At 39.0% G+C, this 26,565-nt stretch overlaps 1 protein-coding gene across 2 annotated transcripts in view; it reads right to left on the bottom strand.

Annotated features, from left to right (window-relative positions):
• The window catches only part of TAOK3 (TAO kinase 3), a 223,201-nt gene that overhangs the window by 20,487 nt on the left and 176,149 nt on the right, over positions 1-26,565 (bottom strand). For both annotated transcript variants that reach the window (XM_009248295.4, NM_001133509.2), the window contains 4 exon segments: positions 18,936-19,070; positions 10,441-10,677; positions 6,587-6,715; positions 1,897-2,100 (listed from right to left, as the gene is read on the bottom strand). In XM_009248295.4, coding sequence (XP_009246570.1) covers positions 1,897-2,100; positions 6,587-6,715; positions 10,441-10,677; positions 18,936-19,070 — 705 coding nt within the window.

Consider the following 26,565-nt stretch of genomic DNA (forward strand, 5'->3'; position numbering starts at 1 on the left):
TGAGACCAACTTGGACAACATGGTAAAACCCCCACCTCTACTAAAAATACAAAAATTAACTGGGCGTGGTGGTGTGTGCCTGTAATCCCAGCTACCTGGGGAGCTGAAGTGGGAGGATCGCTTGAACCTGGGAGGTGGAGGTTGCAGAGAGCTGAGATTGCGCCACTGTACTCCAGCCTGGGCAACAGAGCGAGACTCTGTCTTCACAAAAAAATGTTCAGCAGCTCACAGCTCTCCCTCTTCCAATAAGATAGCATGCATAAAGAGCCTGAGCCTGGCCTACATGTGTTCAATACATTTTAGTTTGCTTCACCCTTTTTCCTTTTCATTTCAATGCAGCTCTCTAACAAGGTTCTATCAATTCACTTTTGTATTAACTGTGCCGGAAGTGCTTGTTTCCCTCATGTAGGCTAACACTGGGCTTTTCTCAGACTTTGATACTGTTACCACTGTGCTAGATCATTTATAAAGTTTTCTCTGCTTACTCCAGGTCACAATGATTTTCTGTTGAACACAGTATTCTGTATTCCTCATCTCAGTGAATGCCAGCATATCCATCTAACCTCCCAAATTAGAAACTTGGAAGTCACTTTTGACTTCCTCTTCTGAAATTCCCATATCTATTTGGTCAGGATTAACTATCAGCTCTAAGTAAGAAATGTCACTTAGATCTAATTGCCTCTATCCCCACAGCCTCTTCCAGGCTAGAACTGGAGAAAGAGCATCCTGGCTGATCTCACTGCACTTTGCTTTTCATGACTTCCATCTCTCTATCATACTGAAGCACTAATTCTTTTTTTTTTTTTTTTTTTTTTTAGATAATTCTCACTCTATCACCCAGGCTGGAGTGCAGTGGCACGATCCTGGCTCACTGTAACCTCTGCCTCCTAGGCTCAAGTGATTCTCCTGCCTCAGCCTCCTGAGTAGCTGGGATTATAGGTGTGCACCACCATGCCCAGGTAATTTTTGTATTTTTAGTAGAGACGGAGTTTCACCATGTTGGCCAGTTTAGTCTCAAACTCGTGACCTCAAGTGATCCTTCTGCCTTGGCCTCCCAAAGTGCTGGGATTACAGGCATGAGTCACCATGCCTGGCTGATGCACTAATTCTTCAAAATAAAGAAATGTCTCATCGTGTCATTACCCTGCTTAAAAATCTCTCATGGCCACTGCCTTCAGGCTAAAGGTCAAATGCCTTGCCTTAAACAAGGGTCTCTACATTCTGCTTCCAACTAATATTGTTCTGCCTGCCACTCTATATACACAGAACTCTCGTCACACTCATCTTTTCATCAATAGCAGAGTCATCTAAGCCCTCTCATGATTGTATGCCAATGATACTTTATTTCTATGTCTAATATGTCACCTAACATACTGTATTGTAATTAGTCTGTTACATGTTTTTTTCTGCTCTTAGACTCACAGCCATTTGAAGGCAGGGAGTACAGCTCCTTGGTATCCCTGGTGTCTAGCACTCACTCTGAGAGTCCTGGATGACGGAATAAATGCACTTAATTATAGAGCATCATAATGTTACTTAAATGTCTTATGCGGAGTCACAAAAATACAAGTCCTTGACAAGTAGGCTGAAAACAAAAATTCTCGATTCTACTTCTTTTGATTCTTCATTGTGTGATATGGCTTATAACAGGAGTTCAATAAAATTCTATTACATGTATTTAGATGGAGTTGATTCCTTGTTCTGTGAGTGGGCTTCCTCCTATCAATAGTAAGTTAATTCCCTGACTTTTTTTGTATACCTACTCTGTGCTAGCCACTGTGCTAAAAGGCTATAAAGGCTAGGGATATAGGAATGGACCAGGCAGACGTGGTCACAAGCCTCACATAGCTTATTGTCTCCTATGTCAATGGCAATAGTTATGAGCGTAATAAATACCTCCCGAATGTTCTGCTGCTCCACCTCGTGCCGCTTGATCATTATTTTCCGCTTGAAGAAACGACAATTTTTGTCGTAGTACAGTCTCTGTTGAGTGAGAAGGTGGGCTTCCTCTTCGGCCTGCGTGTGCTGCAAGTTCTCTTTATGTTTGGAGATCCGCTCTTGCTTCTCTTTCTTGGGTGTGCTATGGTCCTCATTCATTTCCTAAAAAGAAGAGACAAAAACCAAGCCGGTCTCACTAAATGAAAGGGACTGTCACAGTTTATTGCAACTGAAGATTAAGTTATTTGGAAAGCCAATGCAAATGTAAGCACAGAAAAGCTTGGTGTTGTACATCCTTCCCCCAATTTTTTTTTATTTGCCCATTAATTGAGTATTAAGTGAGAGGGACACTTGTGAGTTTCCGTATCTTTGGCTTCTCACTAACAGAAATTATTTGTTCACTCATTCACTCAACACAAACTTAATAAGCTCCTATCATGTGACAGGCAGTGTGCAAGATACAGGACACAAAGGTTAGTAAAAGGCCATGATATCTGCCACCATGTGCCTTTATTATAGAATCAAAAATTAAAGAACTGCAGAAATGAACTAAAAATTACTGTGATCACTGCTTTGAAGAGGACGTACTTGGTCCTATAAGAATTTAATAGAAAATATTTAATCTTGGTAATAACTAAGAAAAATTAGTCGGAGTTAACCAGTGGAAAAGGAAAGGGAAGAATACTCTCAGTAGAGAAAACAGCATGTGCAAAACCCTGGGGGTTGGAGAGGAAACATGGTGCCATCAAGGGCTGAAAGAAGGTCAGAGGGGCTGGTGTAATGTAATATGAGATAAGTCTGGCCAGGTAGGCAGGACCATTGAGGCTTTATAGGCCATTATAAGGACGCTGATCTTTAGTATAGGAGAAATGGATTTCATGTATGTGACAGTGTCATAATGAGATGCATTTCAAAATGATTACTTGGCTGCCATGGGGAGAACAGAATGAAGGAGGCAAGAACATATGAAGATAGCTGGGAGGCTACTGGAAAGGTCCAGGCAAGAGAGATGGTAGTAGCTTGGACAAAGGAAGTAGTGACAAGACTGAGAGAAGTAGACAGATTCCAAAGAGAAAAGGTGACTATGCAAATGTCACTAGTTTGAATTTTAGGAAAAAACATTCTTCACTTGGGATTACAGAGTAAACAAACCATCTATATTTTCCAAAGGACAAAATTCACAATTTTTCCAGAACATCTGAGCAAAGGAAACAAAGCAGTGAATCAGGACAGTTAAGATGTTAAACTATGGTGAAAAGAAGACTACTTGTTAAGAAAGTACAGTATACTCTTCTTTCTTCATTTGGTTAGCTACTCACTCAGCTAAAATCTCCTTTAATTGCTAACACCTATTTTACTTAATGTTTTGTGATGCAGATATCATAGACTATTTTATCTCTTAGCCAAGAAGTTTCTGTAAATCAACTTTCAACTATCCTTTTCCAGTGAAGCTGTAAGTGAAATCTTAGAATCAACAAGAGAAAGTGTTGTTTTCAGAGTAAGGTGGAGTAAGCTGGGATCACAAGAAGAAGCCTGGGTCATTCATCTCTTCATGCCGTGATGTCACTACTTGGTTGGCCATTAACCACTAGACTGCAGACCCCAATTCAAATATAATCACAAAAATTTACTCCAAAATCAAGAATAAATTATTTCTGGATCATCTATCATTCTGTAATGGATACTCCTGTTTCTATCAAAAGTGGGGATAATGAAAATTTTTTTTTGTCATTCCAAGGACAATATCTGTAAGTATATCAATATCTAAATATATATGCCACTTTAAATAGTCCGAACTAAGCTTTACTTCAGAAAAAGTAATATTAGCTTTTGCATAGAATGGTCTAGTGGGGTTATCTCAAATTGGCTTCTGGCTTTTTTTTTTCATGAGCATGTTCAAAGACAGAAGTTTAGGCCTGTGGCCTTTGGCACTCATAAGTCTGAGTATGGTGAGCCAAAAATTGACGTATGCTTGAGGACTGAGTGGGGACTCTTAAATGCTGTTCTGTGGGAAAATCTTCTAGAAGGTAGAGTTCATGAAATCTCCAAATATCTCAATGTGACAAAAACTCAAAATGGTGGCCATAGTCATAAAGTATGGCCTCCAGTGGATGAGTGGACGCATAGAGTTAGACATAAGGAAGGTATCTATTTATTTTATTTTATGATTTTTTTTTTGAGACGGAGTCTCACTCTGTCACCCAGGCTGGAGTGCAGTGGTGTGATCTCGGCTTACTGCAACCTCTGCCTCCCGTATTCAAGCAATTTGTCCTGCCTCAACCTCCTGAGTAGCTGGGATTGCAGGTGCCCGCCACCAGGCTCAGCTAATTTTGTATTTTTATAGAGACGGCACTTCACCATGTTGGCCAGGCTGGTCTTGAACTCCTGACCTCAGTTGATCCACCCACCTTGGCCTCCCAAAGTGCTGGGATTACAGGCATGAGCCACCGTGCCCAGCCAAGAGTGGAGAAAAACCTCAAAATTTCTTAGGCTATCTCTGATCCAGCAACATTATATTATGATATAAAAATTAAGCTCAAGCCAATAACTAAGAGAAAATGGAAAGAATGTGAACCTTCTGAGTTGGGCTAATCTCTCTACACCCGGGCTTTCTAGACCTTATGGTGTCAGAGATTCTACCCATTCAGCCTGTGTAAATCAAATACAATTTTCTGTTAGGTCTAACAATTACCAGTGGCTTACCTGGGCAGGGCAAAAAATCTCTAGGCCCACCCCAACCCCCTTGGTTTCATTTCCTAACTAAAAAAGAATTGGAGGCGAACCTTGTTAAGTCCTCTATCGCTAACCTACAAATCAGAATATGAGCTCAGGCCAGGTGTGGTGGCTCACGCCTGTAATCTCAGCACTTTGGGAGGCTGAGGTGAAGGATTACCTGAGGTCAGGAGTTCAAGACCAGCCTGGCTAACATGGTGAAACCCTGTTTCTACTAAAAATACAAAAAATTAGCTGGGCATGGTGGCGCACGCCTGTAATCCCGGCTACTTGGGAGGCTGAAGCAGGAGAGTTGCTTGAACCCGGGAGGTGGAGGTTGCCATGAGCCGAGACTATGACATTGCACTCCAGCTTGGGCAACAAGAGCGAAACTTCATCTCAAAAGAAAAAAAAAAAAAGAATATGAGCTCAAACACATGATTTTATATAGACTAAAACAATGCCCCATATTGAATTTTATTAAACCTTAATACACTTAGTAAGTCTACAAATAAGAAATACTAAGGTTTATGAGAAGAAAAGTCCATGGAGCTGCAGACGATTCACCTGTAAGTACTGGTAAAAGGAGAACTGAAGAAATTTGAGCTTTCAGATCAAAGTGCAGTTCTTTGGGAAGAACTCCTAAGTCCACTAGTGGTCTTCAACCAGATATTCCAGAATCAATCATTCATTTACCAAATATTCACGTGTACAGGGCACAGGGATACAGTTGTGAGCAAACAAAAACGTGGTCTGTGCTCTTATGATGCTTACCAGTTAGTAGAGTAAGTAGCTCAAATAATCATTAAACAAATGTATAATTAAAGGCTGTAGTGTTAGGAAACCAGAGACATCTGTCTTGGTTGAGGCAGTTAGAAAAGGCTTCCTTAGGGAAGTGATATTTATGTTAAAATCCTAATAACCAATCCCGCGTCGTACAAGGAGGAGAAGTAGGAATTAACCGAGCAGAATTGTGGTCAGGGAGGGCTTGGGGGTAGGTAGAACATCTTGGCGGAAGAAACAGTATGTGGAAAGACCTTGGGGAAGGGTGGAGCTTGATAAATTTGAGGAACTGAAAGGTGACCACGGTGGCTGGTGCAGCGAAGAGTGGGTTGAGGGTAGGGGCAGTATTAGTGTGAGATGTCACTGAACGAGTAGGCTAGGAGGAGACCGTGTAGGGACTTCTAGGATTTTGACTTGTCCTAAAAGCAATTGGAAGACAATGGATTTCGAAACTATGCAGTAGAATGACTAGATTTATGGTTTGAAAAGATCACTTTGACTGATGGGTAGAAAATACATAGGAAAAAGACAATAATGGTTTAGAGTTATATCAATGGTTCTTGAAATGTGGTATCTGAAGCAGCAGCAGCAGCGTCATCTGGAAGCTTGTTAGAAACACACATTTTCAAACTCTACCCCAGAAAATCTAGGGATAGATTTTTAAAATCTGAAAATCTGGGGGTGGGTTAGCAATCTGTTTTAATAGCATTTTAGGTAATTTTTTTTTTTTTTTTTGAGACAGAGTTTTGCTCTTGTCGCCCAGATTGGAATGCAGTGGTGCGATCTCAGCTCACCGCAACCTCTGCCTCTTGGGTTCAGGTGATTCTCCTGCCTCAGCCTCCTGAGTAGCTGGGATTACAAGCATGCGTCACCACGCCCAGCTAATTTTTGTATTTTTAGTAGAGACGAGGTTTCACCATGTTGGCCAGGCTGGTCTCCAACTCCTGATCTCAGGTGATCTGCCTGCCTTTGGCCTCCCAAAGTGCTGGGATTATAGGCGTGAGTCACTGTGCCCGGAAAGCATTTTAGGTTATTCTAATGTAAAGTTTGAGACTCACTGGACTAGAATATTGATCACAATGCAAAATGAGTGAATGTTAAGTTCCAACCATTCTAATGGCAACTTGGTGAGAACAAACATTGGTATCCTTACCTCTTTTATTTTTTCCTTACAAATCTTATACTGCTTCTTCTGACTTTCTAAGAAAGTTGTCAAATCTTTCTTCTGCTGGGCCAAGATCTGTTGCTGGAACTTCTTCTCATCTGCTGCAGCTACCTTTGCCTGATAAAATAACAAATACAATGTAGGATGAATCTGTTCTTTACACAGAATTCAGTGGTCTATATTCTCCAGTGCAGTAAGAGAGTCCATAAGTGCTAATAATGTGACATTTCTGAACAAATAATAAAAAATAATTGTTTTTCTGATTTTCTTGTTCTTAAATAAACAAAAAACCCAGAAATTTTCACCATTGATAAATACATTCTGGGTTGGGTGCAGTGGCTCACACCTGTAATCCCAGCACTTTGGGAGGTCGAGGCAGGCAGATCACCTGAGGTCGGGAGTTTGAGACCAGCTTGACCAACACGGTGAAACCCAGTCTCGACTAAAAGTACAAAATTAGCCGGGTGTGGTCGTGCATGCCTGTAATCCCAGCTACTCTGGAGGCTGAGGCAGGAGAATCGCTTGAACCTAGGAGGCAGAGGTTGCAGTGAGCTGAGGTCACACCACTGCACTCCAGCCTGGGCAACAAGAGCAGAACTCCGCCTCAAAAAAAGAAAAAAAAAAGAAAAAGAAAAATACATTCTGAATTATGGGAAAAATATGAAGGTGAACCATAAACATGCTTTACTGAACACAAAAACATTCATGGGATGAAAGGAGACCTAAGAAAAACATTTTTTTTTTTAGATGGGGTCTCGCTCTGTCGCTCAGGCTGGAGTGCAGTGGCTCAAGCATAGCTCACCGCAGCCTAAAAATCCCAGGATCCAGTGATCCTCCTGCCTCAGCCTCCTGAGCTGCTGGGACCACAGGTGTGCAGCACCAGTCCCGGCTAAGTATTTTTAAAAAATGATCGTAGAGACTGGGTCCCACTATGTTGCCTCGGGTCATCTCAAATGCTTGGCCTCAAGCTATCCTCTCTCCTCAGCTTCCCAAAGTGCTGAGACTACAGGCATGAGCCACCATGCCTGGTCAGAACTAAGGATTATAATAAAGGTTTTTAAATCATATTGTTGATAGCCCAAAGGTTAAGTTGTAAAAATGTACAAATAACCACGCCTGGCCAGTTTTATTCCAAGAATCAAACTCTAACTGATTAATTATTCCAACTATCAGATTTTCCAGGGGTATCAACTCAAGTGTAATTGGAAAGTTAATGGCATTTTGTTTTCTTTTTTTTTTTCTGAGACAGTCTCCCTTTGCCACACAGGCTGGAGTGTGGTGGCATGATCTCGGCTCACTGCAACCTCCACCTCCTGCGTTCATGTGATTCTCATGCCTCAGCCTCCCCAATAGCTGGGATTACAGGCACAAGCCACCACATCCACCTAATTTTTGTATTTTTAGTAGAGACAGGGTTCCACCATGTTGGCCAGGCTGGTCTCGAATTCTTGAACTCAAATGATCCACCTGCCTCGGCCTCCCAAAGTACTGGGATTACAGGCATGAGCCATTTTATTCTCTTAGACACTTGCTGCAATCCACAACAGTCACACATCATGACATTTTTGGGGGTCCTAAATGAATAAAACACATACTATATAGAAGGTCATCCAATAAATACTGGCTCCTGAAAGTGACCAAATCTGTTTCTGGTAACCACTGGGTGAAGGATATACGTAAGATGAGCGACTTGGGAGATAGAGAGGGAATTACGCTTCATGGCTCATGGCTCTTTTTATGTATCTTTTTCACCTGCAACTTCCATTATGGACAATTCTTCCATTATGAACAATTCTCACAACATATTTACCAAGTCAAATCCCAAGAAATAATCTGACTGATTTATTTAATCAACATCATCCTTGTTTGGGGAGAGGTTTTCATGCCAGACTCCCTCACAGATTGATGGCTGTTGGGGGAAATCTTTCTTCTACAACCTGATTGTTCCTTCCATGTGGAGACAGAGAGAGACAGAGAGACCAAGAGAGACAGAGAGCGAGCTCAATTATGGAAACACCCTGGAACTGTGTTCCCAGTCACTGCATGCCCAGGGAGCACATGTCCACCACATTTTTCAACACTATGGAAGTCTCATGGGGGTGGCAGGAAAGGTGACTCGGTTTTAGCACTGCCTGAGCAGGCAAGTCTGCTTAATTTTGTTTTCCTGCAGACATAAATCACCTCTTGTACCTAACATGTATCAGTAATAAAGATGATATTATGGGGAGGGAGGAGGGATAGCATTAGGAGATATACCTAATGTAAACGACAAGTTAATGGGTGCAGCACACCAACATGGCACATGTATACATATGTAACAAACCTGCACGTTGTGCACATGTACCCTAGAACTTAAAGCATAATAATAATTAAAAAAAGATGATATTATGACTATCTGCCTTACTTTTTTTTTTTTTTTTTTTTTCAGTCGGAGTCTCGTTCTTATTGCCCAGACTGGAATGCAATGGCGTGACCTCAGCTCACTGCAATCTCCACCTCCCGGGTTCAAGTGATTCTCTTGTCTCAGCCTCCCGAGTAGCTGGGATTACAGGCACCTGTCACCACACCCAGCTAATTTTTTGTATTTTTAGTAGAGATAGGGTTTTACCATGTTGGCCAGGCTGGTCTCAAACTCTTGACCTCAGGAGATTCACCCGCCTCGGCCTTCCAAAGTGCTGGGATTACAGGCATGAGCCACTGCGCCTGGTCTTTTTTTTTTTTTTTTTTTTGAGACAGGGTCTCGCTCTGTCACCCAGGCTAGAGTGCAGTGACACAATCTTGGCTTACTGCAACCTCTGCCTTCTAGGCTCAAGCAATCCTCCTGCCTCAGCCTCCCAGTTAGCTGGGACTACAGGCACGTGCCACCACACCCAGCTAACTTTTGTATTTTTTGTAGAGATGGGGTTTTGCTACATTGTCCAGGCTGGTCTTGAACTCCTGGGCTCAAGAGATCCACCCACCTTGGCCTCCCAAAGTGCTGGGATTATAGGTGTAAGCCACCACATCTGGCCTTGTCTGCTTTTAAAATTAGTTTAGAACGTGGATGGGGATGAGAGATGTTCCCTAGAAAACTCAAATAATTGCCGGACTCATTATTTGCTCCCTTTGCTCAGGGGCCCATGAGCTGTAGACAGGGATTATCACTATTATAAGAGACTATTTGTAGAGCAGTTTTCTTTTGAAGAGGACTGTGGGTATGGCAGATACAGTAACAGACTTTTGTTGTGCACGTTCTCAGAAGATGGCAGCAACTTGTTTCCCTTTACTTGTATCCAGGCCACCATCAAGGGACTGATACTCAGAATATATATATATATATATATATTTTTTTTTTTTTGAGAAGAGACTTGCTCTGTTGCCCAGGCTGGAGTGCAATGGCATGATCTTGGCTCACTGGAACCTCTGCCTTCCAGGTTCAAGCGATTCTCCCGCCTCAGCCTCCCAAGTAGCTGGGACTACAGGCATGTGCCATCACGCCCGGCTAATTTTTGTATTTTTAGTAGAGATGGAGTTTCACCATGTTGGCCAGGCTGGTCTCGAACTCCTGACCTCAGGTGATCTGCCTGCCTCGGCCTCCCAAAGTGCTGGGATTACAGGCGTGAGCCACCACGCCTGGCCTCAGAATATATTTGAATGGACAAGAATGTAACATACATTTTCAGTTGCTATTTTAGCTCTGAACGACAATTTTACATAGCCCCATAAAATCTAGAAACCCAATTTTGCCACCCCGATACAGCAATTTTCCTCCATCCCCCACTCCTGCCTCTTGCTAACACCCTGCCACTGACCCCAACAGGCTGGGCTTGGTTGGGCATGAAGGCGTGTGTGCACAAACTGACCTCCTTTTCTATGATAGCCACTTGCTTCTTGGCCAGCTTCTCCAGCTCGATGGACGAGTTGTTGGCATGCGTCTCCACCTCCTTCTGTAGCTTGAGGCGGTGCTCGTCCATCTCAGCCTTCAGCTTGTTCTCCAGGGCGATCAGCTGCTTCTGGTGCTGGCGCCGCATCCGCTTATAACCTGACATCTGTTCCCGCAACTCGTTCTCCTGCTCATGCTCATGGATCTGTCGTGTAACCTGAATTGGGTTAGGAAACAGAACTCAGGTAACCAGGTTCATGGGAGACAAGCTTTCAGGCAAAGCTGAAACACCCTGTGGCATAATTTTATCCATCACCTTCACCATCAATTTACCTACTGTTTAGTGAACGCTCACCCTTAGGGGGCACTGTGCTAGATAGATATTCTTTATGTATTTTATCCCTAGTCCTCAAAACCATCTCATTCACTCATTCATTTCATTCATGAGGTAGGTGATAACATCTTAGTTTTATAGTTGAAGAAATTGAGTCTTGAAAGAAACTCTTTATTCAGGCCGGGCGCGGTGGCTCACGCCTGTAATCCCAGTACTTTGGGAGGCTGAGGCGGGCAGACCACTTGAGGTCAGGAGTTGGAGACCAGCCTGGCCAACATGGTAAAACCCTGTCTCTACTAAAAATACAAAAATTAGCCAGGCATGGTGGTGGGCACCTGTAATCCTAGTTACTTGGGAGGTTGAGGCAGGAGAATTGCTGGAACCCGAGAGGCGGAGGCTGCAGTGAGCTAAGATCACTCCACTGCACTCCAGCCTGGGCGACAGAGACTCTGTCTCAAAAAATAAATAAATAAATAAATAAAAGAAATTATTTATTCATTCAGTCAAAATATGTTTACATATTTTTGATATACCATCACACATATTACATGTTCACAGTAACACAGCTAATAAGGACTGGATTGGGAATCAGGCCCATCTCTATATAATTCCAGAGCCATGTTATTTCTACTATACCAAGATTTCTCACCAACACTACTGACAATGAGCTAGATAATGATCTGTTGTGGAGGCCATCCTGTGCATTGCAGGATGTTTAGCAGCATCCCTGGCCTCTACCTACTAGATGCTAGTAGCACTTCCCATGACATGACAATGAAAAGTATCTCCAGATATTGCCAAATGTTCCCTTGGGAACAAAATTCCTCTAGTTGAGAACTACTACACTGGTTTGTTTTATATATATGTGTGTGTGTGTGTGTGTGTGTATACATATATACAAAAAACCATATTATATAAAATATATATGTATACTTTATATATATATACACAAAAAACATATATATATGTTTTTTTTAAAGATCACGTCTCTAACAGTCATAGACCTTTTAAACTAGTCTGAACATGATTTATTTCCTATTCCTAATATGAAGAGGTGAGTATGAGATCAAGAGATCTCTTAAATCATGTCTCCCCCATCCCCTTCTCTAAAAAAGAAATGTTACCAAATTATAATACATTCACTCACTCTCCTAAAGAGGATAAAGCACTGCTATGATTTTTGGAAGGCTACTTTTCTTAGTAACTTTTCCTTAACTCATTTTCAAGTGAACATCCAACAAATTAAAGCTTGTAAATGTACACTTCAGTACCTCTTGCTCCTTTCTATTAAATCTTTTGTGATTTTCCAGTCCTTCCTTCAATTTATCTTCTCTCTTTATTGTCCTGATCACTTCCTCCCTATTTTTCCTATTTTAGAAAAAAATCTTAATTCCAGGATTGTAACTTTAGTCTTGTTCTTCACTAAGTGATTTGGTCACTCCTATCTACTGTAAGGCCCATCTCCCCAGCCTAACACCCAACCAAGCTTTACAGGAAATTTTCATGCTGCTATTAATTTTCTGTACTATTTTCAGTTTAAGGGTTAAAATACATTTTATACAAAGAAGAGTTTGTTTCTCTGCTCTTTTTAGAAGGTGGCCCTGCATACTAAATTGAGTCCTTACTAACAAGAGAGTGCTGTTCTGTAACTAGATAGTATTATCAAAGTACACCATTAAACATTAGCCAAACTTTGAAACCTTTCCAGCTGAAACTAACACTGGGTTTTATATTCATTTCTCTTTTCTGAAGGATAATACTCTTTAAAGTATTAAGAATAAGAGCAGAGGATATTTTAAGACCAAAAAAGGATAGCATCCCCCAAAAGGCACCTAACTCTCTAAAGAAAATAAATGATCTATTTTATCATCAGAAAATGTGTTTTTTAATGGACATATTTCAAGATAAAAGGAGGAAAAGAAGTAGTTTGAAATATATGTATCAATTTTACTTCTTCACGCTTATATGTTTCTGAAGTACAACTTTAAGGAAGAAACAATTCTAATCAATAGAAAGGATACCATTTAGTCCTTTCTGAATTCAACTATTTTTCAGAAAAATATGGCAGTAAAGTATCAGGGTTAGGGTAATGAATTTTAGATATGTTTTAGCTAGAAACTTTTTCTTATTTTAGCATTCCTTCTTTAATCAGATTCCCAAAGCTGAGGCATGGCACACTCTAAGCTATTATGACACATTTAAAACTTGCCATAAGCATTGGCTTACAGCCAATAAAATATTCTCAGTATGGTCATTTCCCTAAACCAGGAGGCCTAAAGATAAAAGAGAAATGAGTTGTGTCAAGAAAATTTTCTATTTCAATTGGTGGGTGGGTCTCTGTAAAGAGGGTGGCTTTCTACTTGTACCAGATCACACCTGGTACAAGGATGTGGCAAAGAAAATTTACAGAGCTCAATCTGCTATCATTGTACATCACTGAATTCCAGGAGAGACATTTTGCTTTTGAATGCTTCCCATAATGTGGATAATTACCTTCTTAAACTCCTAATATCACCTTTCATTTGTCACAACTAAACTTTCCAAGTTTCAAATTGTCTTTTTGGGTATATATATAGAGACACTAAGCTTTATAATTCCATGCTCAAGCTGGATAGATGAATTTAAATAAAAGTATAACCAGATATTTCAGTTGTAAAGTCTAACATGAAATATACAAAAAATATGATATTTACAGTTATGTGTGCCTGTGTGTCTTAAGTGTACACTATGAGTTTTAAGAATACACCTTTTGGTCAATAAAATAAAAAATAATAGCCCATAACTTTTTCATGCATATGGTTTAAAAAGTGCTTTCACATATAATTTACCTCTTTAATTTTTAGAAGGCCTTGGATTCCTATGGTTCTTGAATTGCCTGAGGAAATTCATATCACCAAGGCAGAAAAAGAGTGACTATTTTCTCTTATAAAGTAATAGAGGGAATCAACACCCAAAAAAGTCAAAGCTAGAGAGAATGGTAAGTCTAAATTACAAATTGAGTAAGTCTGAAACAGGAGAAAGTTATAAAGATGTAGTGACTGTAGTTTTTACAATGGCAGTCTCAAAAATGTGATCAACTAAAAGTGGGCAGTACCACCTTGCTCTACCCAGTGGATTGCGTGGAGAAAAACCTCATCTATCTCTTACTATATAACTGACCTTGGGCAAATTACTTAACCTCTTAAAGTCTCTCAGTTTCTTAATGTGTAAAGAGAGAGGAACTACTACTATCTTCCTCAGGGTCGGAGGACTTTCTCATGTGAAAGTGCCTAGCAGGGTGTCTGACTCCTAGGAAATGCTCAATGTGTGCTGGTTTCCTTCCTTCTGATGCCAGGCTCTGCGAAGCATGTCCCTTTGCCCTCTACTTAGTATTTCTGGTGATGGAGACATAGATCAGAAGAAGTGGATCCAGAAGAAAGGGCACATTTAAGAAAAAAAAAAAAAAAAAACAACTGTATCTGTATCCAGATTGTGGATTATAAAATTATGTATAATTTCTGAATCTGAATTATTACTCATTTCATGTATCTAGAATATGAAAAATAAACAAATAATAAATAATGTACCATGAAAAGGAAGACCAAAACTTTTTTTTTTAAAGGTTCCTACAGCTGTTCAATGCTACTTTATTTAATTCCAGCAAAATTCGGCCCTAAAACAAACCACTTCATCTGAAGTGCAGAATGTCCCTATCGTGTACAAAACAGTGCACTAGAAGGGTAATAAGCAACTTCCTGAACATAAAACAAGAGCATGGTGGCTGATAATGTTACCCTCTTAAGAGATCAAAGCCAACTTACAAGATTAATAATATGTAAGAATCAAAATGATGCATATGATAAAAGTGGCCACCTCAGCACTTAGAACAAATGAAATTTATAGCAAGTTCTTAAAAAGAATACAGTGAGTCACATTTTGGCATTAGAAACTTAACATTCTATTCTTTAGAATACCTAAGGAAAAACTGTTTTTAAGTTTTTGCTAAAAGTAATGACTGATAACAGGCAATTCTGCATTTATAAAAGAATATGTTATGAAGAATTCTGAAATGCAAACTTATAAATCCAAATTCTCATGTGGATTTCTCCAGCAGGGCTGGAGGTGACCTCATTCATTCGTTCATTCATTTATTCAACACACATTTATTGACAGACTTTGACCATATGGGTTGGGCATGTAGATTGGACAGCATAAGTGAGAAATGGTATCAGCAATGACCTTAGCGAGTTAAGAAGCCAAGAATAAGTAAAGACATATGCAATATTTTGATAAGCATCCTCTGGTATACTGTCCAGGAAGAGAACACATTTTCAAGCATTTAGAAACAGGACTGGGCTCATGAGAGCTGAAACAGTAGCATTTACTGCTGAGGCTCTCATATTTTTATTCTTATGTATCAAATTCATTCAGGTATCCAATTTCACAATTAGCTGAATTATTAGGGTGCATTTTAAAAACTCCATATGAAGACTCTCTTTTTATGAGTTTTTCTATCAAATCTGGCAAAGCGAAGTAAAAGAATCTATATTTGCATGAACAGAACAATAATACTTTTCTCCTACATGCCTCCTTGGGAATTCCCCTCTCATGCCCTTCTCCCTGACATGTGTTCTAACATAAATTCGCCTGTGTAATGCAGCCACAGGTGAATTTGTGTTAGAACACATATTAGGAAGAGGGGCCGTGAGAATTCCTTCACAAAGCCAAAAGCTGAACTCTGATAGATACGGTGCTCTTTATACTAATATCTCTATCATGGAAATGGCCAAGAGCCCCGGACACTACAAAGTTTTCAGAAGAAATGACATCAGATGTAGCAACAGCTGAAAACACCCTCATGAATCACTAATATAATTAAAATATGAGGCTCTCCATAAAAACTCAAGGAAGGCACATCTCAAAGGCCCAAGAAGTCAGATTAGTGATCCTGCAGAACTATATAAACAACTCCTTTTTCCAGATAACACATGAGCCCAATATGAACTTCCTTACAGAAGAAGGAAAAGAAAGGTTAAAAGAAAGATGCCATGAAATACCCTTCCTTTTCCTAATTATTCAAAATAAGGGCAATAATCTCTGCCCTTAGAAAATTATAATAAAAATTATACAATTGTAATAAAAAGTTACAATGCTAAAGTTTTCTCAGGATTTCATCTGGTATCAAAGTTTATAGTCCTTCCTTATCCTTTGTTACAAATGCAACTGCGCAGCAGTGCACAACACAAAAATCTCAGTTATAAGGTGCCAAAATAATAAAGGCATGTAGCAATACAGGCCCAAAGCCCATGGGCTTCTTCATACACTTGTCAGTAACCTCATTCAAAAGCACAATGTTGAAAGTAATACTAAGGGGGAAAAGCACAAAGCCAGGCCTCTTTTAGGCTTATGTTGAAGAAGTAGGCTGATAAACAAATTTTAGGAAGACTATATCTTTGTCAGTTTGCAAGTAAATTTAAAATATGCATTTCATCATTTATTTATCTAGTTATTGAAAAACTAATTTCTAAGTTCCTTTTTCCTGTTCACCTTTGGACCTCTTTGTGACCTGTTAGCACCTCTACTAGAAGATGTTAAAGAAATAGTAAAACCAAAATAAATGAATAAATAAATACAGTATTGCCACAAACTATGAGAAGGCAAAGTTTCAACAATGACTTGATTTTTTATTATACTGGACTTTCACTTTCCCATGATCTTGCTCTTACTTTTACGTCATTTTAGTCATTTTCATTTGAGCTTGGGTCCATAAAACACAACAGAATTCATAATATATTTTTTAAAATTAAATATTTTATGATATTCCAGTGTCCTGATTTATACACTACTATTGGCATTATGCTTTAAAATAATATAGTGGGTAGAATTGTAGTACTTGGTAGTATACATTAAAAAATCCATACCCATAGTTAGATTGTTCAAAATGGGACATGGAACCATACAACACCATACCTTTTCCCTTCCATTTTTTTCCCCTCCCTAAAAGCCACTAGATACAAATACCACTGAACTCTGGTAAACTTCCATCAATCCCAACCGTGACTCCCAAAGCACTACGTTTAGAGAGGGCGCCCCACAAAAAACAACTTATTTTGTGGCTAAAGCAACAGCATATCAGTTACTCTGTTTGTAACTTAATATAGGAGCAGGGGCCTTTTAGCAAATCAAAACTTCATTAGAGAGACTGGTTGCAGCTGTTCTCTGGATGGGCACTAGGAAGCCTGTAGGATTCAGAGGGTTCCTGAGGACACTGCCCATAGCCCTGAGGTGGCATAGTAGGGAAGCAGCTTTTATCATCCACAGAGAAGAATCATACACAGATACACACACAGAGTAGCCCTGGGTGAGTTCACAGATGCGAGCGTGACATTACTCTGGCACGGCTGTAGTAATCTCCTGCTGGGAGGTGGGAGAGGTCATGAATATATGATGTGGGAATGAGGGTGTGGCAAGAGAGAAAAGAGAACCTGTCCCAGAGGGGGAAAGCCACTTGGTATAATGTCTGCTTCACATGTAAAACCACTGATGGTGCTCGGTTGCTCAGAGCTTGTTATCATTTCTCCACTCATTTCAACATGAATGGGTCTGGATAAAGGTCCAAGTCTCACAAGAGTCGATGGTAAGTAGTCATAGTTCTCTAAAGCACCGTATTTCTTCTTTGTCAGATATCATGGCATGAAGACAATGATTATCTGGTAATCTTAACGATGCTTTATCTAGACTCAAAAGCATATTTTGAGGTGCTTAACAATCATTAGCAAATACATAGTGGACATTTTAAGATCTCCATTACATAGTGTAGCATTCCTTTAAAATGAAAAATTGCTCATCAAAGAGATCACAAGAAACTTCTACATAAAGGAACTTAAAAGTGGGCTTATTTATAGGCAGTTTAAATTAAATTGCTTGCTTTTAGACAGCAGCAGGCATAGCAATATGTAGGTGCTTTAACTTCCATTTTTCCTTGCATTTGGGTTTTTAAAGGTTATAATCCATTATAAATTTCAAAGATAATCGAAGCCTTTAAAAGACTTGAGAAATAAAAGTAGAAATCAGGTTTAAAAAATAGGACAAGAAAAATGATCATTTCTGGGTCGGCCTTGGATGATGTCATCATAGGTTCTAAATGTAATAGCCAAGCAGTGTACACTAACTCTTCCTGCCCATGTGACCTCTAACATCAATTTGGGCAAAACAACTAATATTTCAACAATTTTTTGGCTTAGAAGTGAGATTCAGAAGCAAAAGATTAAAGAGAGTTTAGAGTGCCAAGGATGAAACGATGTGAGTGTGTGTGTGTGTGAGTGTGAGCGCGCACGCGCACGCGTGGGGGGCCGAGGGGAGGAGGCATGAAAACTAACTCTTCCAGCACACACCCCTTTTGCTACTACAAGGGCATCCAGCAATCACATTTGCAATAGTAAAAATGCTGAAGAATCCTACAGTCTCTTTTCTTCCACAATCAGCCCTATCCTCTCCTACAAAGCCCTTGCTTTATTGGTGCCAGGAAATTCTTCAGGGGTTAAATGGGGAAGTGCAGCCACTACCATTGTTGCAATAAATAAATGAATGAACCAGAACGAACCAGCAATCCGTCCCTGGGAAGCAAGTATCTTATTTTCTACAATTATATACATTATCCAGCAACCATATATTTTTTAAAATTATATTTTATCTTTTGATGTATGTGTATAGATTATAGACACATATGCATCTATACAAAAAGAAGCACAGTGCCGTGAATACATATACATCAATACCTTTAAAAAAATTTAGCATTATTTATTTCAATGAAAAGACAAATAGCTTTTAAAAAATTGGACAGGCAAGCAACTTCATCTCAAAGGCCTTACATTTTGCACATACAGCATATACAAACACACACACACAGACACACACACACACACAAACACACAAAGGTTTTTTTTTTTTCCATGCCATACACAATGCTAAAATATCTGAAATCAGGTTGCTATGCCAACAGATTTTTTTTCCTAAAACGAATAAAATTATTAGGAGAGAGAAAACATTCTTGACTCCTTTCCTCCCATCCATGAAGCCGAGAGAGGCTCAGGGAGGGCGAGAGGCTGCCAGATGGGGAGGAGGGGAAGGAAGGGAAGGTGGGTAGAGGGGTGTTTGCTTACCAAAGATGCTGATTTGATCGTGGCAAAGCGCTCTCTGTTCCGGTAGTGGAGGGCCTGGCTCTGAACTGACTGGGTAGGCCGCGGCTCAGGCCTGGGATCGCCGTGGCCCGCCTCATCCCTTATGAATACATGATCCTGCAGAAATGGATAAAAACAAGGAGAAAGTCCAGCTGTGCTCTTTCCTCGCCGGCTGCCTCTCTCTCACCCCTCTTTCTGCACAAGCACTGCTGTTTGAAATGCATAGTTTAGCTCTCTGCTAGTCCCCGCAGCTCCCACGGTACAAAATGAATAAGCAACACATTGCAGCCTTCAGTTAGGAATGTCAGCTGATCGCTAGTGGGATGCCTTCTGAATCCCTGGCAGGCTTTTGCTTTACCTCCAGAATTACATATATGCAAAAGAAAAAAAGAATAGAAAAAATAATGCAATGTACAGACTCCTCAGAACAGTTTGCTTAAAACGCTGTAACCAGATAATTCCTTTAAAAATGTCATGTCCATGTCTAGCAAGGAGGATGCTGGTGGCTTTTAACATAAAAGCGAGCCTCCGCCTCATTCCCTTGAAAGATCTGCTTTCTCAATTTAATTTTATTTGAGATCTGTTCGGTAGGATCATCGTTCTGCCTAGAACCAATGTAGGCTTGTGCTGAACTGCCTCTCTATCTTGTGCTGGGAAGATTCGGCAGTCACTGAGGGATCCTGCTTTCCAGTCATGATCGTACACAGTTCTAGCACCTTCTCTCTACAGCTTCTGAAAGGATTTTTTTTTAGATTTAAAGCGACAGGCGTACAATTTTAACCAAATGATAACTTTCACAAATTCTTCTTCAACTCAGCATCGGTATGGTCACCAGAGTGAGTAAAGCTGGAATTTAATGTCCTTGACTGATTTAATCAAGCCCATGCTTCTTGATAGGCAAAGATAATTAATCTTGTTCTAACGCCCAGTGAAAAAATAGCATTCCCTGGAAGGATAATAATGGATGTTTCTTAAGTGTAACTGAAATGACTTTTAAAGGGGAAAATGCTTTCAAAGGATGATGTTCCTCTCTATAAAGATGAAGTAGTGGTCAGTCATTAAGTGGCTATAACCCTTCAGAAAAAAGGACGCTATAGTAATTTGTACCTCAAAAACATGTACAACCATGGGGGATTTTAAAATAGTACATGTTCAGAGTGGAAAAGGAGAAATTAATTCCTTATTTCCCTAGGGTTTTAGGAAAACCATTTGTGAGAAGTCAGTATTGCATTTTATCCATGACCGCTTGAAATTTTTTATAATGGCTTTTTTCTTCATCAGGAAACAAAAATTAAAGAGGTTTAGAAAATACGAAATGTTATTATAGTCTAAAATTTTGGGAGAAATTAAATTTTACATCCAGATTTTTATGTAAAAGCCAAGACCCAAGATTAAATTGGGCTGATTTTCTTTTTCCTTTTATACATTTAAAATGCTTTGATGTATTGGGAAGGTATCTATCATTACACCTATATGGAGAATTTTTTTAAATTTATGTATTATAGCTCAAATAATGAAGGGATCTTTGATAAACTTGCCATTGAGGGCATATATATCAAATTCAAGTATATTCTGCAGCCGCGCTGTCCAACAAGTTAGTGACCAGCCACATATGACTATTTTAATTAAAAATTAAATTCAATTAAAATTAATTAAAACAAAATTAAGTGCAAAATTGAGTTCCTAAGTCATAATGGCTATGTTTCAAGCACTTAGTAGCCATAGTTAGTGGTGCCATACTGGTGGCTTATAAAACTTGTAAGTTTTTAAAATTTATAAGAAAATATTTGAAGGGTCAGTTAAAATTATTCTACATGATTTCTCGCGAAATTTGAACTCCTATTTTACAGGGAAGAGCGAGAATGTGTGTAATTGGGATTCATGCACTAGGCTTAAGGTTCTAAAGAGGAAGGCACTGGGACCTGCTACCATTTACATTACGCATATTTGCTAATAAATTTATGTACAAAATTCAACTCAATATTACAGTGCCAGAAAAGCAAGCAGCTCTTAAATGCCAGTAATCGGAAGAGATATGCTAGGTAGAGGCCTGTGATTTTATAGGAGGCCTTACTTAACAAGTCATAGTTTTGGTGAACATTAATTGGCTAACTTACCAAGTACATTGATTTAGGGGGAGACCTCAAATACGTGGGCAACAGCTCAGTTTCACATTGTAATAACTTGATTTATAAGGATAACCAATGACACAAGAATCCACATTCTCCACAGGACAGACCAAAACAAAATTTATTCATGTACAGATATGTGCAATTTTATTTAGTTTATCTCTGATAAAAATTAACTCCTTAGAAACATGGTTTAGGGCTCTGCTTCTCCAATTAAAAGCCACAATGTATTTTCTAAGTTTACTAAACTTGAGGAAGTTGAAGTACACCAGAAAAATTAAAACTTGAAATGACATTGATTTTAGTTGACACATATGTAATTAAGTAACTCAAGTATATTTTTAAAATAATGCTATTTTTATAGTCCAAAGAATAGGTTCAAAATTTTAACCCACTTTAAATATAATAATGCTAATAGTATAATTCTTTGCTTCCCCCTATATTTTTTTCCTTTTATAAAATCATTCTTAGTTTTCCAGATCATTTTCACAACAGAGATCACCATCACTAAAAGTCTTCAAATATTATACAAGAGACCACAAAATGGAACAAAATTTTAGTCTAATAGTGGATATTCATTTCAAGTGCATTAGGAAATGAATTTTAAAATATTCAATTCCACTGCATAAAACAGGTTCAAAACTCCAAAGACAGCATATGAAGCTATTTAAAAATGGGAGAATGTAACTTGAGAAGTAAGCTCAAAGAAATTAAAGTATCAACTTTATTGGAAATATTTTCTGTTGGTTATACTGCCCCTTTAAGTAACAGTGCCTTTGTAAAACACCACTATACCTGGCTCCCAGAGTTTCTGAACTGCACACATCTTAAGATTAACAATGGAAAGGGTTAATTTCTATTTTTATGCAGTTATTCACTAGATACAGATTATTTACAAATGATAAGGCTGAAATCTTCAAAGAATGATTTTAGAAGATTAAGAATAATAAATCTATTCTACTTTGCCAAGGCAAAATATATGGCATGGTTATAATTTATCTTTAAAACATTATCATCCAGGAACAAACAAAAATAACTCCTTGAAATACCAGTTTTAAGTAAACCTACATTAACCTGGTAAACTTACCACATTGTTTTTTTGTTTTTTTTTTGAGACAGTCTCGCTCTGTTGCCCAGGCTGGAGTGTAGTGGCACTATCTTGGCTCACTGCTACCTCTCCACCTTCTGGGTTCAAGTAATTCTCGTGCCTCAGCATGTTGCCCAGGCTGGTCTCAAACTCCTGAGCTCAGGCAATCTGCCTGCCTTAGCCTCTCAAAGTGCTAGGATTACAGGCGTTGCCACCACGCCCAGTCCACGACATCGTTTCATCATAAAAAATAAATGTCTTCAGATTAAAAAGGAAGCTGTCATAATGTTTGTTCAAAATCTTCGGTAAAAAGAATTGAATTTCTATACAAGAGTGAAATATGTGAAGCATGAGGCACACAAACTTTACTATTATACCTTAGACAAGGGGCTTTCCTTTTATTTGGAAGTCTTTCCTTTAAGTGTCTGACCATTACACTTCTGAAATGAAGGTTCGTGGTGTAGGCACTTGCCTACAGTTTCTTTTTCTAAATATATTTTCTTCCCTAATAGAGCTGGAGTCTCACTATGTTGCCCAGGCTGGTCTTGAACTCCTGGGCTCAAGCAATCCACCCGCCCCGGCCTCCCAAAGTGCTGGAATTACAGGCGTGAGCCACCGCGCCTGGCTACTTGCTTATAGTTTCTAAATGAACTTGACTTTAACCTAGGAAGTCACTCCTCTGGACTCAGTTGTGCTTTGGGTTTACTTTTATCACAGTACTCATCACACTTACTTGTCTGCCTCTGCATAAGGCTGTGGGCTTTTTGAAGGCAGAGTAAATGTCGTTTGAAAAATCTCAGTCTTCCTAGCACCTGGCATAGTGCTTGATACTTAGTAGGCATTCAGTAAATGTTTGCTGAATAAACAAACACAAGAATATAGGTCTGAGGAGATTTTGAGAAAATGACATTTTCTTTTGGATTATTTAACAGAATTCAAATTTGTATTTCATAAAAACCTGCCACTCTGTACGCTAAGGAAGTTGTAAAATAGTGACACACACATAAGCACACCTTTACACAGTGGGGTGCGGGGGGATGTATCTAAAAATGGCTCTTATCCGGTGATGAGAAACCTTTCTATAGACTCCCACACTTTCTACGCTGTAGAGAAGGGATCAGCAGACCCACCACACTACTTTGTTTTGTTCATTTCAAAATTATTAAATTATTGTCGAAGCAGGTGTAGCTATCAAAAGCTGGGGCTGGAGGAAGGGGAGGAGAAGATGAAAAAGCATATCTTAACTTGGAAGGATAGTTGGAGAGAAGAGATGACTAGTAGAAGGCTGAGGAGAAAGACGTTACTACAGAGAAGTGTTGTATGACTGCTCTGTTTAAGAAACATTACCTTCATATGTTAATTTACTTTTACTTTGCCAAATGTGAGTTGAAGAGGCAAAGCACGCACCCCTCTTTTCAGCAAAAATAATAGGAAAGGCCACTGAAGCAAGTGAAAATTCAACTAGAACATCCTATTCCCTCAAGGACATTTCTTTTTTTTTTTAATCCCGCAAAGGTGGTGAAAGCTGTTCTTTTTTAAAGAGGGGAGGGAAAGAACTAACACTGACTAATAGGAAGGGTCAAATAAAGCTTTAGGAGTCAGGGTAGAATGGCTTTTCTCCCCCCTCCACCAGACGGAGTCTTGCTCTGTCGGCCAGGCTGAAGTGCACTGGCACCATCTTGGCTCACCGCAACCTCTGTCCTCCCCGGGTTTAAGCAATTCTCCTGCCTTAGCCTCCGGAGTAGCTGAGATTACAGGCGTGCGCCACCACGCCCAGCTAATTTTTGTATTTTTAGTAGAGACAGGTTTTCACCATATTGGCCAGGCTCGTCTCGAACTCCTGAACTCTTGATCCACCCGCCTTGGCCTCCCAAAGTGCTGAGATTAAAGGTGTGAGCCACCGTGCCTGGCCAGTAGAATGACTTTTTTAAACAATAGTTTCTGGAACACTTATTCTATTTTATAGCATAAAGTGTTGCCCCATTAAAAAAAAAAGGAAAAAAGAAAAAAGAAAAAAATGTTCTCTAAATAATCCCTAGAAAGGGACCCTTATGACTGGCGTTCAATAAGCATACCTAAAATAACACTGATTCAAGAACAATGCTTTTAATATATTAAAGTCTTATGATATATACTAATAGAAGGCAGCAACAGGCAAAGGGAATTAATTTTATACTTTAGTAAAATAAAAATACACTTTTTGATTAACAAATTCAAAAGATAGACTTTGCTGCTTAGGATAATATTAAAATCTATTTGCTATGGCTCTATACACAATGATTTTAAGGAGTAGGATGAAGGCTCAGAAGCAGGCTAGATGACAAGGAAACAATCTGGATTAAAAATTTGTACCGGAGTCACTTGTGAATAATCAAGAATTGAGGTGTGGAGTCGTGTCCTTGGCCATCTTCAATTTAGTTCACAGAACATTTATTGAGCGCTTACTATGTAACAGACATTGTGCTATGTGGTAGGTGAAAAAAAAGGTTCCTAAAGAACTACCAGTCTAGAGATGTGGTGATGTTCTTGTTACTGAAAAAAGTAGTGTGGCAACACTAGCCGGGGGAAAAATAAGTACCTAAAGTTTATTTTGTCAGAATATGCTTTTAGCCTTATCAAATCATTCTTGCTCAAAAAGAAGACTGGATTGGGCCAGGCGCAGTGCCTCATGCCTGTAATCCCAGCACTTTGGGAGGCCGAGGAGGGTGGATCACAAGGTCAGGAGATCCAGACCATCCCAGCTAACACGGTGAAACCCTGTCTCTACTAAAAATACAAAAAATTAGCCAGGCGTGGTGGCGGGCGCCTGTAGTCCCAGCTACTCGGGAGGCTGAGGCAAGAGAATGGCGTGAACGCAGGAGGTGGAGCTTGCAGTGAGCTGAGATCACGCCACTGCACTCCAGCCTGGGCAACAGAGCGAGACTCCATCTCAAAAAAGAAAATAAATAAATAAATAAAAAGGAAGTTTGGATTAGGATCCCCTCAGGGCCTGGGAAAGACCAGAACAGAGGCAAGGACTGGAGAGTAAGTAACCTGGAATTCTGATGTCAAAGGAAAATTTTCAGTGTCCTACTTTACATTTTGGGGACTTGATCTGTGATAGAACTGTCCTGCTAAAATCAGGGCATCTTTATTCTGGAAGCAGAGCAGTTAAGCGCAAGTCATGCTCTCACTAGCTACTCATGGATTTAATTTTATTTATTTTTTTAAGGTCCTTCTTTGAAAAAGCAAATTTATTTCCTATCTAAAATGGTAATCTGTTTCAGATCTGTTTTGACTATTATTAGTCAAATTAATTTGACTAATTTAAGATATGTCTGCTTGTGAGCCGAGATTGCACGACTACACTCCGGCCTGGGCAACACAGTGAGACTCTGTCTCCAAAAATTAAAAAAAGAAAAGAAAAGATATGTCTACTTGATTATAACAATCAAGGGACAAAAGATTCCTTCCCCCATATTCATATATTTTGGTATTTATTAAGCACGTTCTTATTGTGTTGGGTACTCATTTAATTTTCATTTAACTATCATTTAACTTTATCAAAATGTAAAGATAGCTAAGATTATTTAACCCTTTTGATCCATTATGTTCAATGAACTGGTAGAGTATGATATTTAATATTTGGTAATTAATTTATTCCCTGCCTTCTTTTTGGTTTTGTTGGTCTATTCATTCTTTCCACAGTTATTTACTGAGTGTCTATACTGTGCCAGGCACTATTCTAGGTATTGGATTTGTTACTTGTCCAAAGTAAAATAAAACTAACAGAGGCAGATAGAACTACAAATTAGTTTCCTCATTCCTAAGTTTAATATACAAAATTTTCTGTTGAGAGTTAAAAATCCTATTTATGTTCCCAAGTGAAAAAGTGTTAGGAATTTGAGTAAACCACCCAATATAGACTTTATGAATAATTTTTATTTCTATTGTTTTTAAAGATAACATATTTTAAAGCTCAGGTATAAGAACTAAATGGATTTCATGAAAAGATACCATATTTAACATTAAGTTTTCATATATATTCTATTTTTTGAGCTCACTTATGTTTTAAAGGTAACTCATCCAAAGTTTTATTTGCAAATGTGTTTTGATTTTCTTCCATCATATTTCCTCTATATATTTCATGATAAAATAGAAATATGTAACTTAAATTCTTCCTGACCTATATATTTTTTGTGGATCAAATACAATTATCTTCTACTTCAGAATATAAATTTTATCTGTTCTACTTAAGTCATCACATCAGGGAGAGAAAAGTATTGAAACACTCATATTATCACAAGGTAGGTCTATGACAGCATGCAAAAATAAAATTAAAAATCCCATGAGTTATAGACCAGGGTTTTCTTTCTTGTTGATTATGCCAGTAGTGTCTTTCTTCTAATTCTGGTTG

This window comes from Pongo abelii, chromosome 10 (assembly GCF_028885655.2).
Source record: "Pongo abelii isolate AG06213 chromosome 10, NHGRI_mPonAbe1-v2.0_pri, whole genome shotgun sequence".
NCBI lineage: Eukaryota > Metazoa > Chordata > Mammalia > Primates > Hominidae > Pongo > Pongo abelii.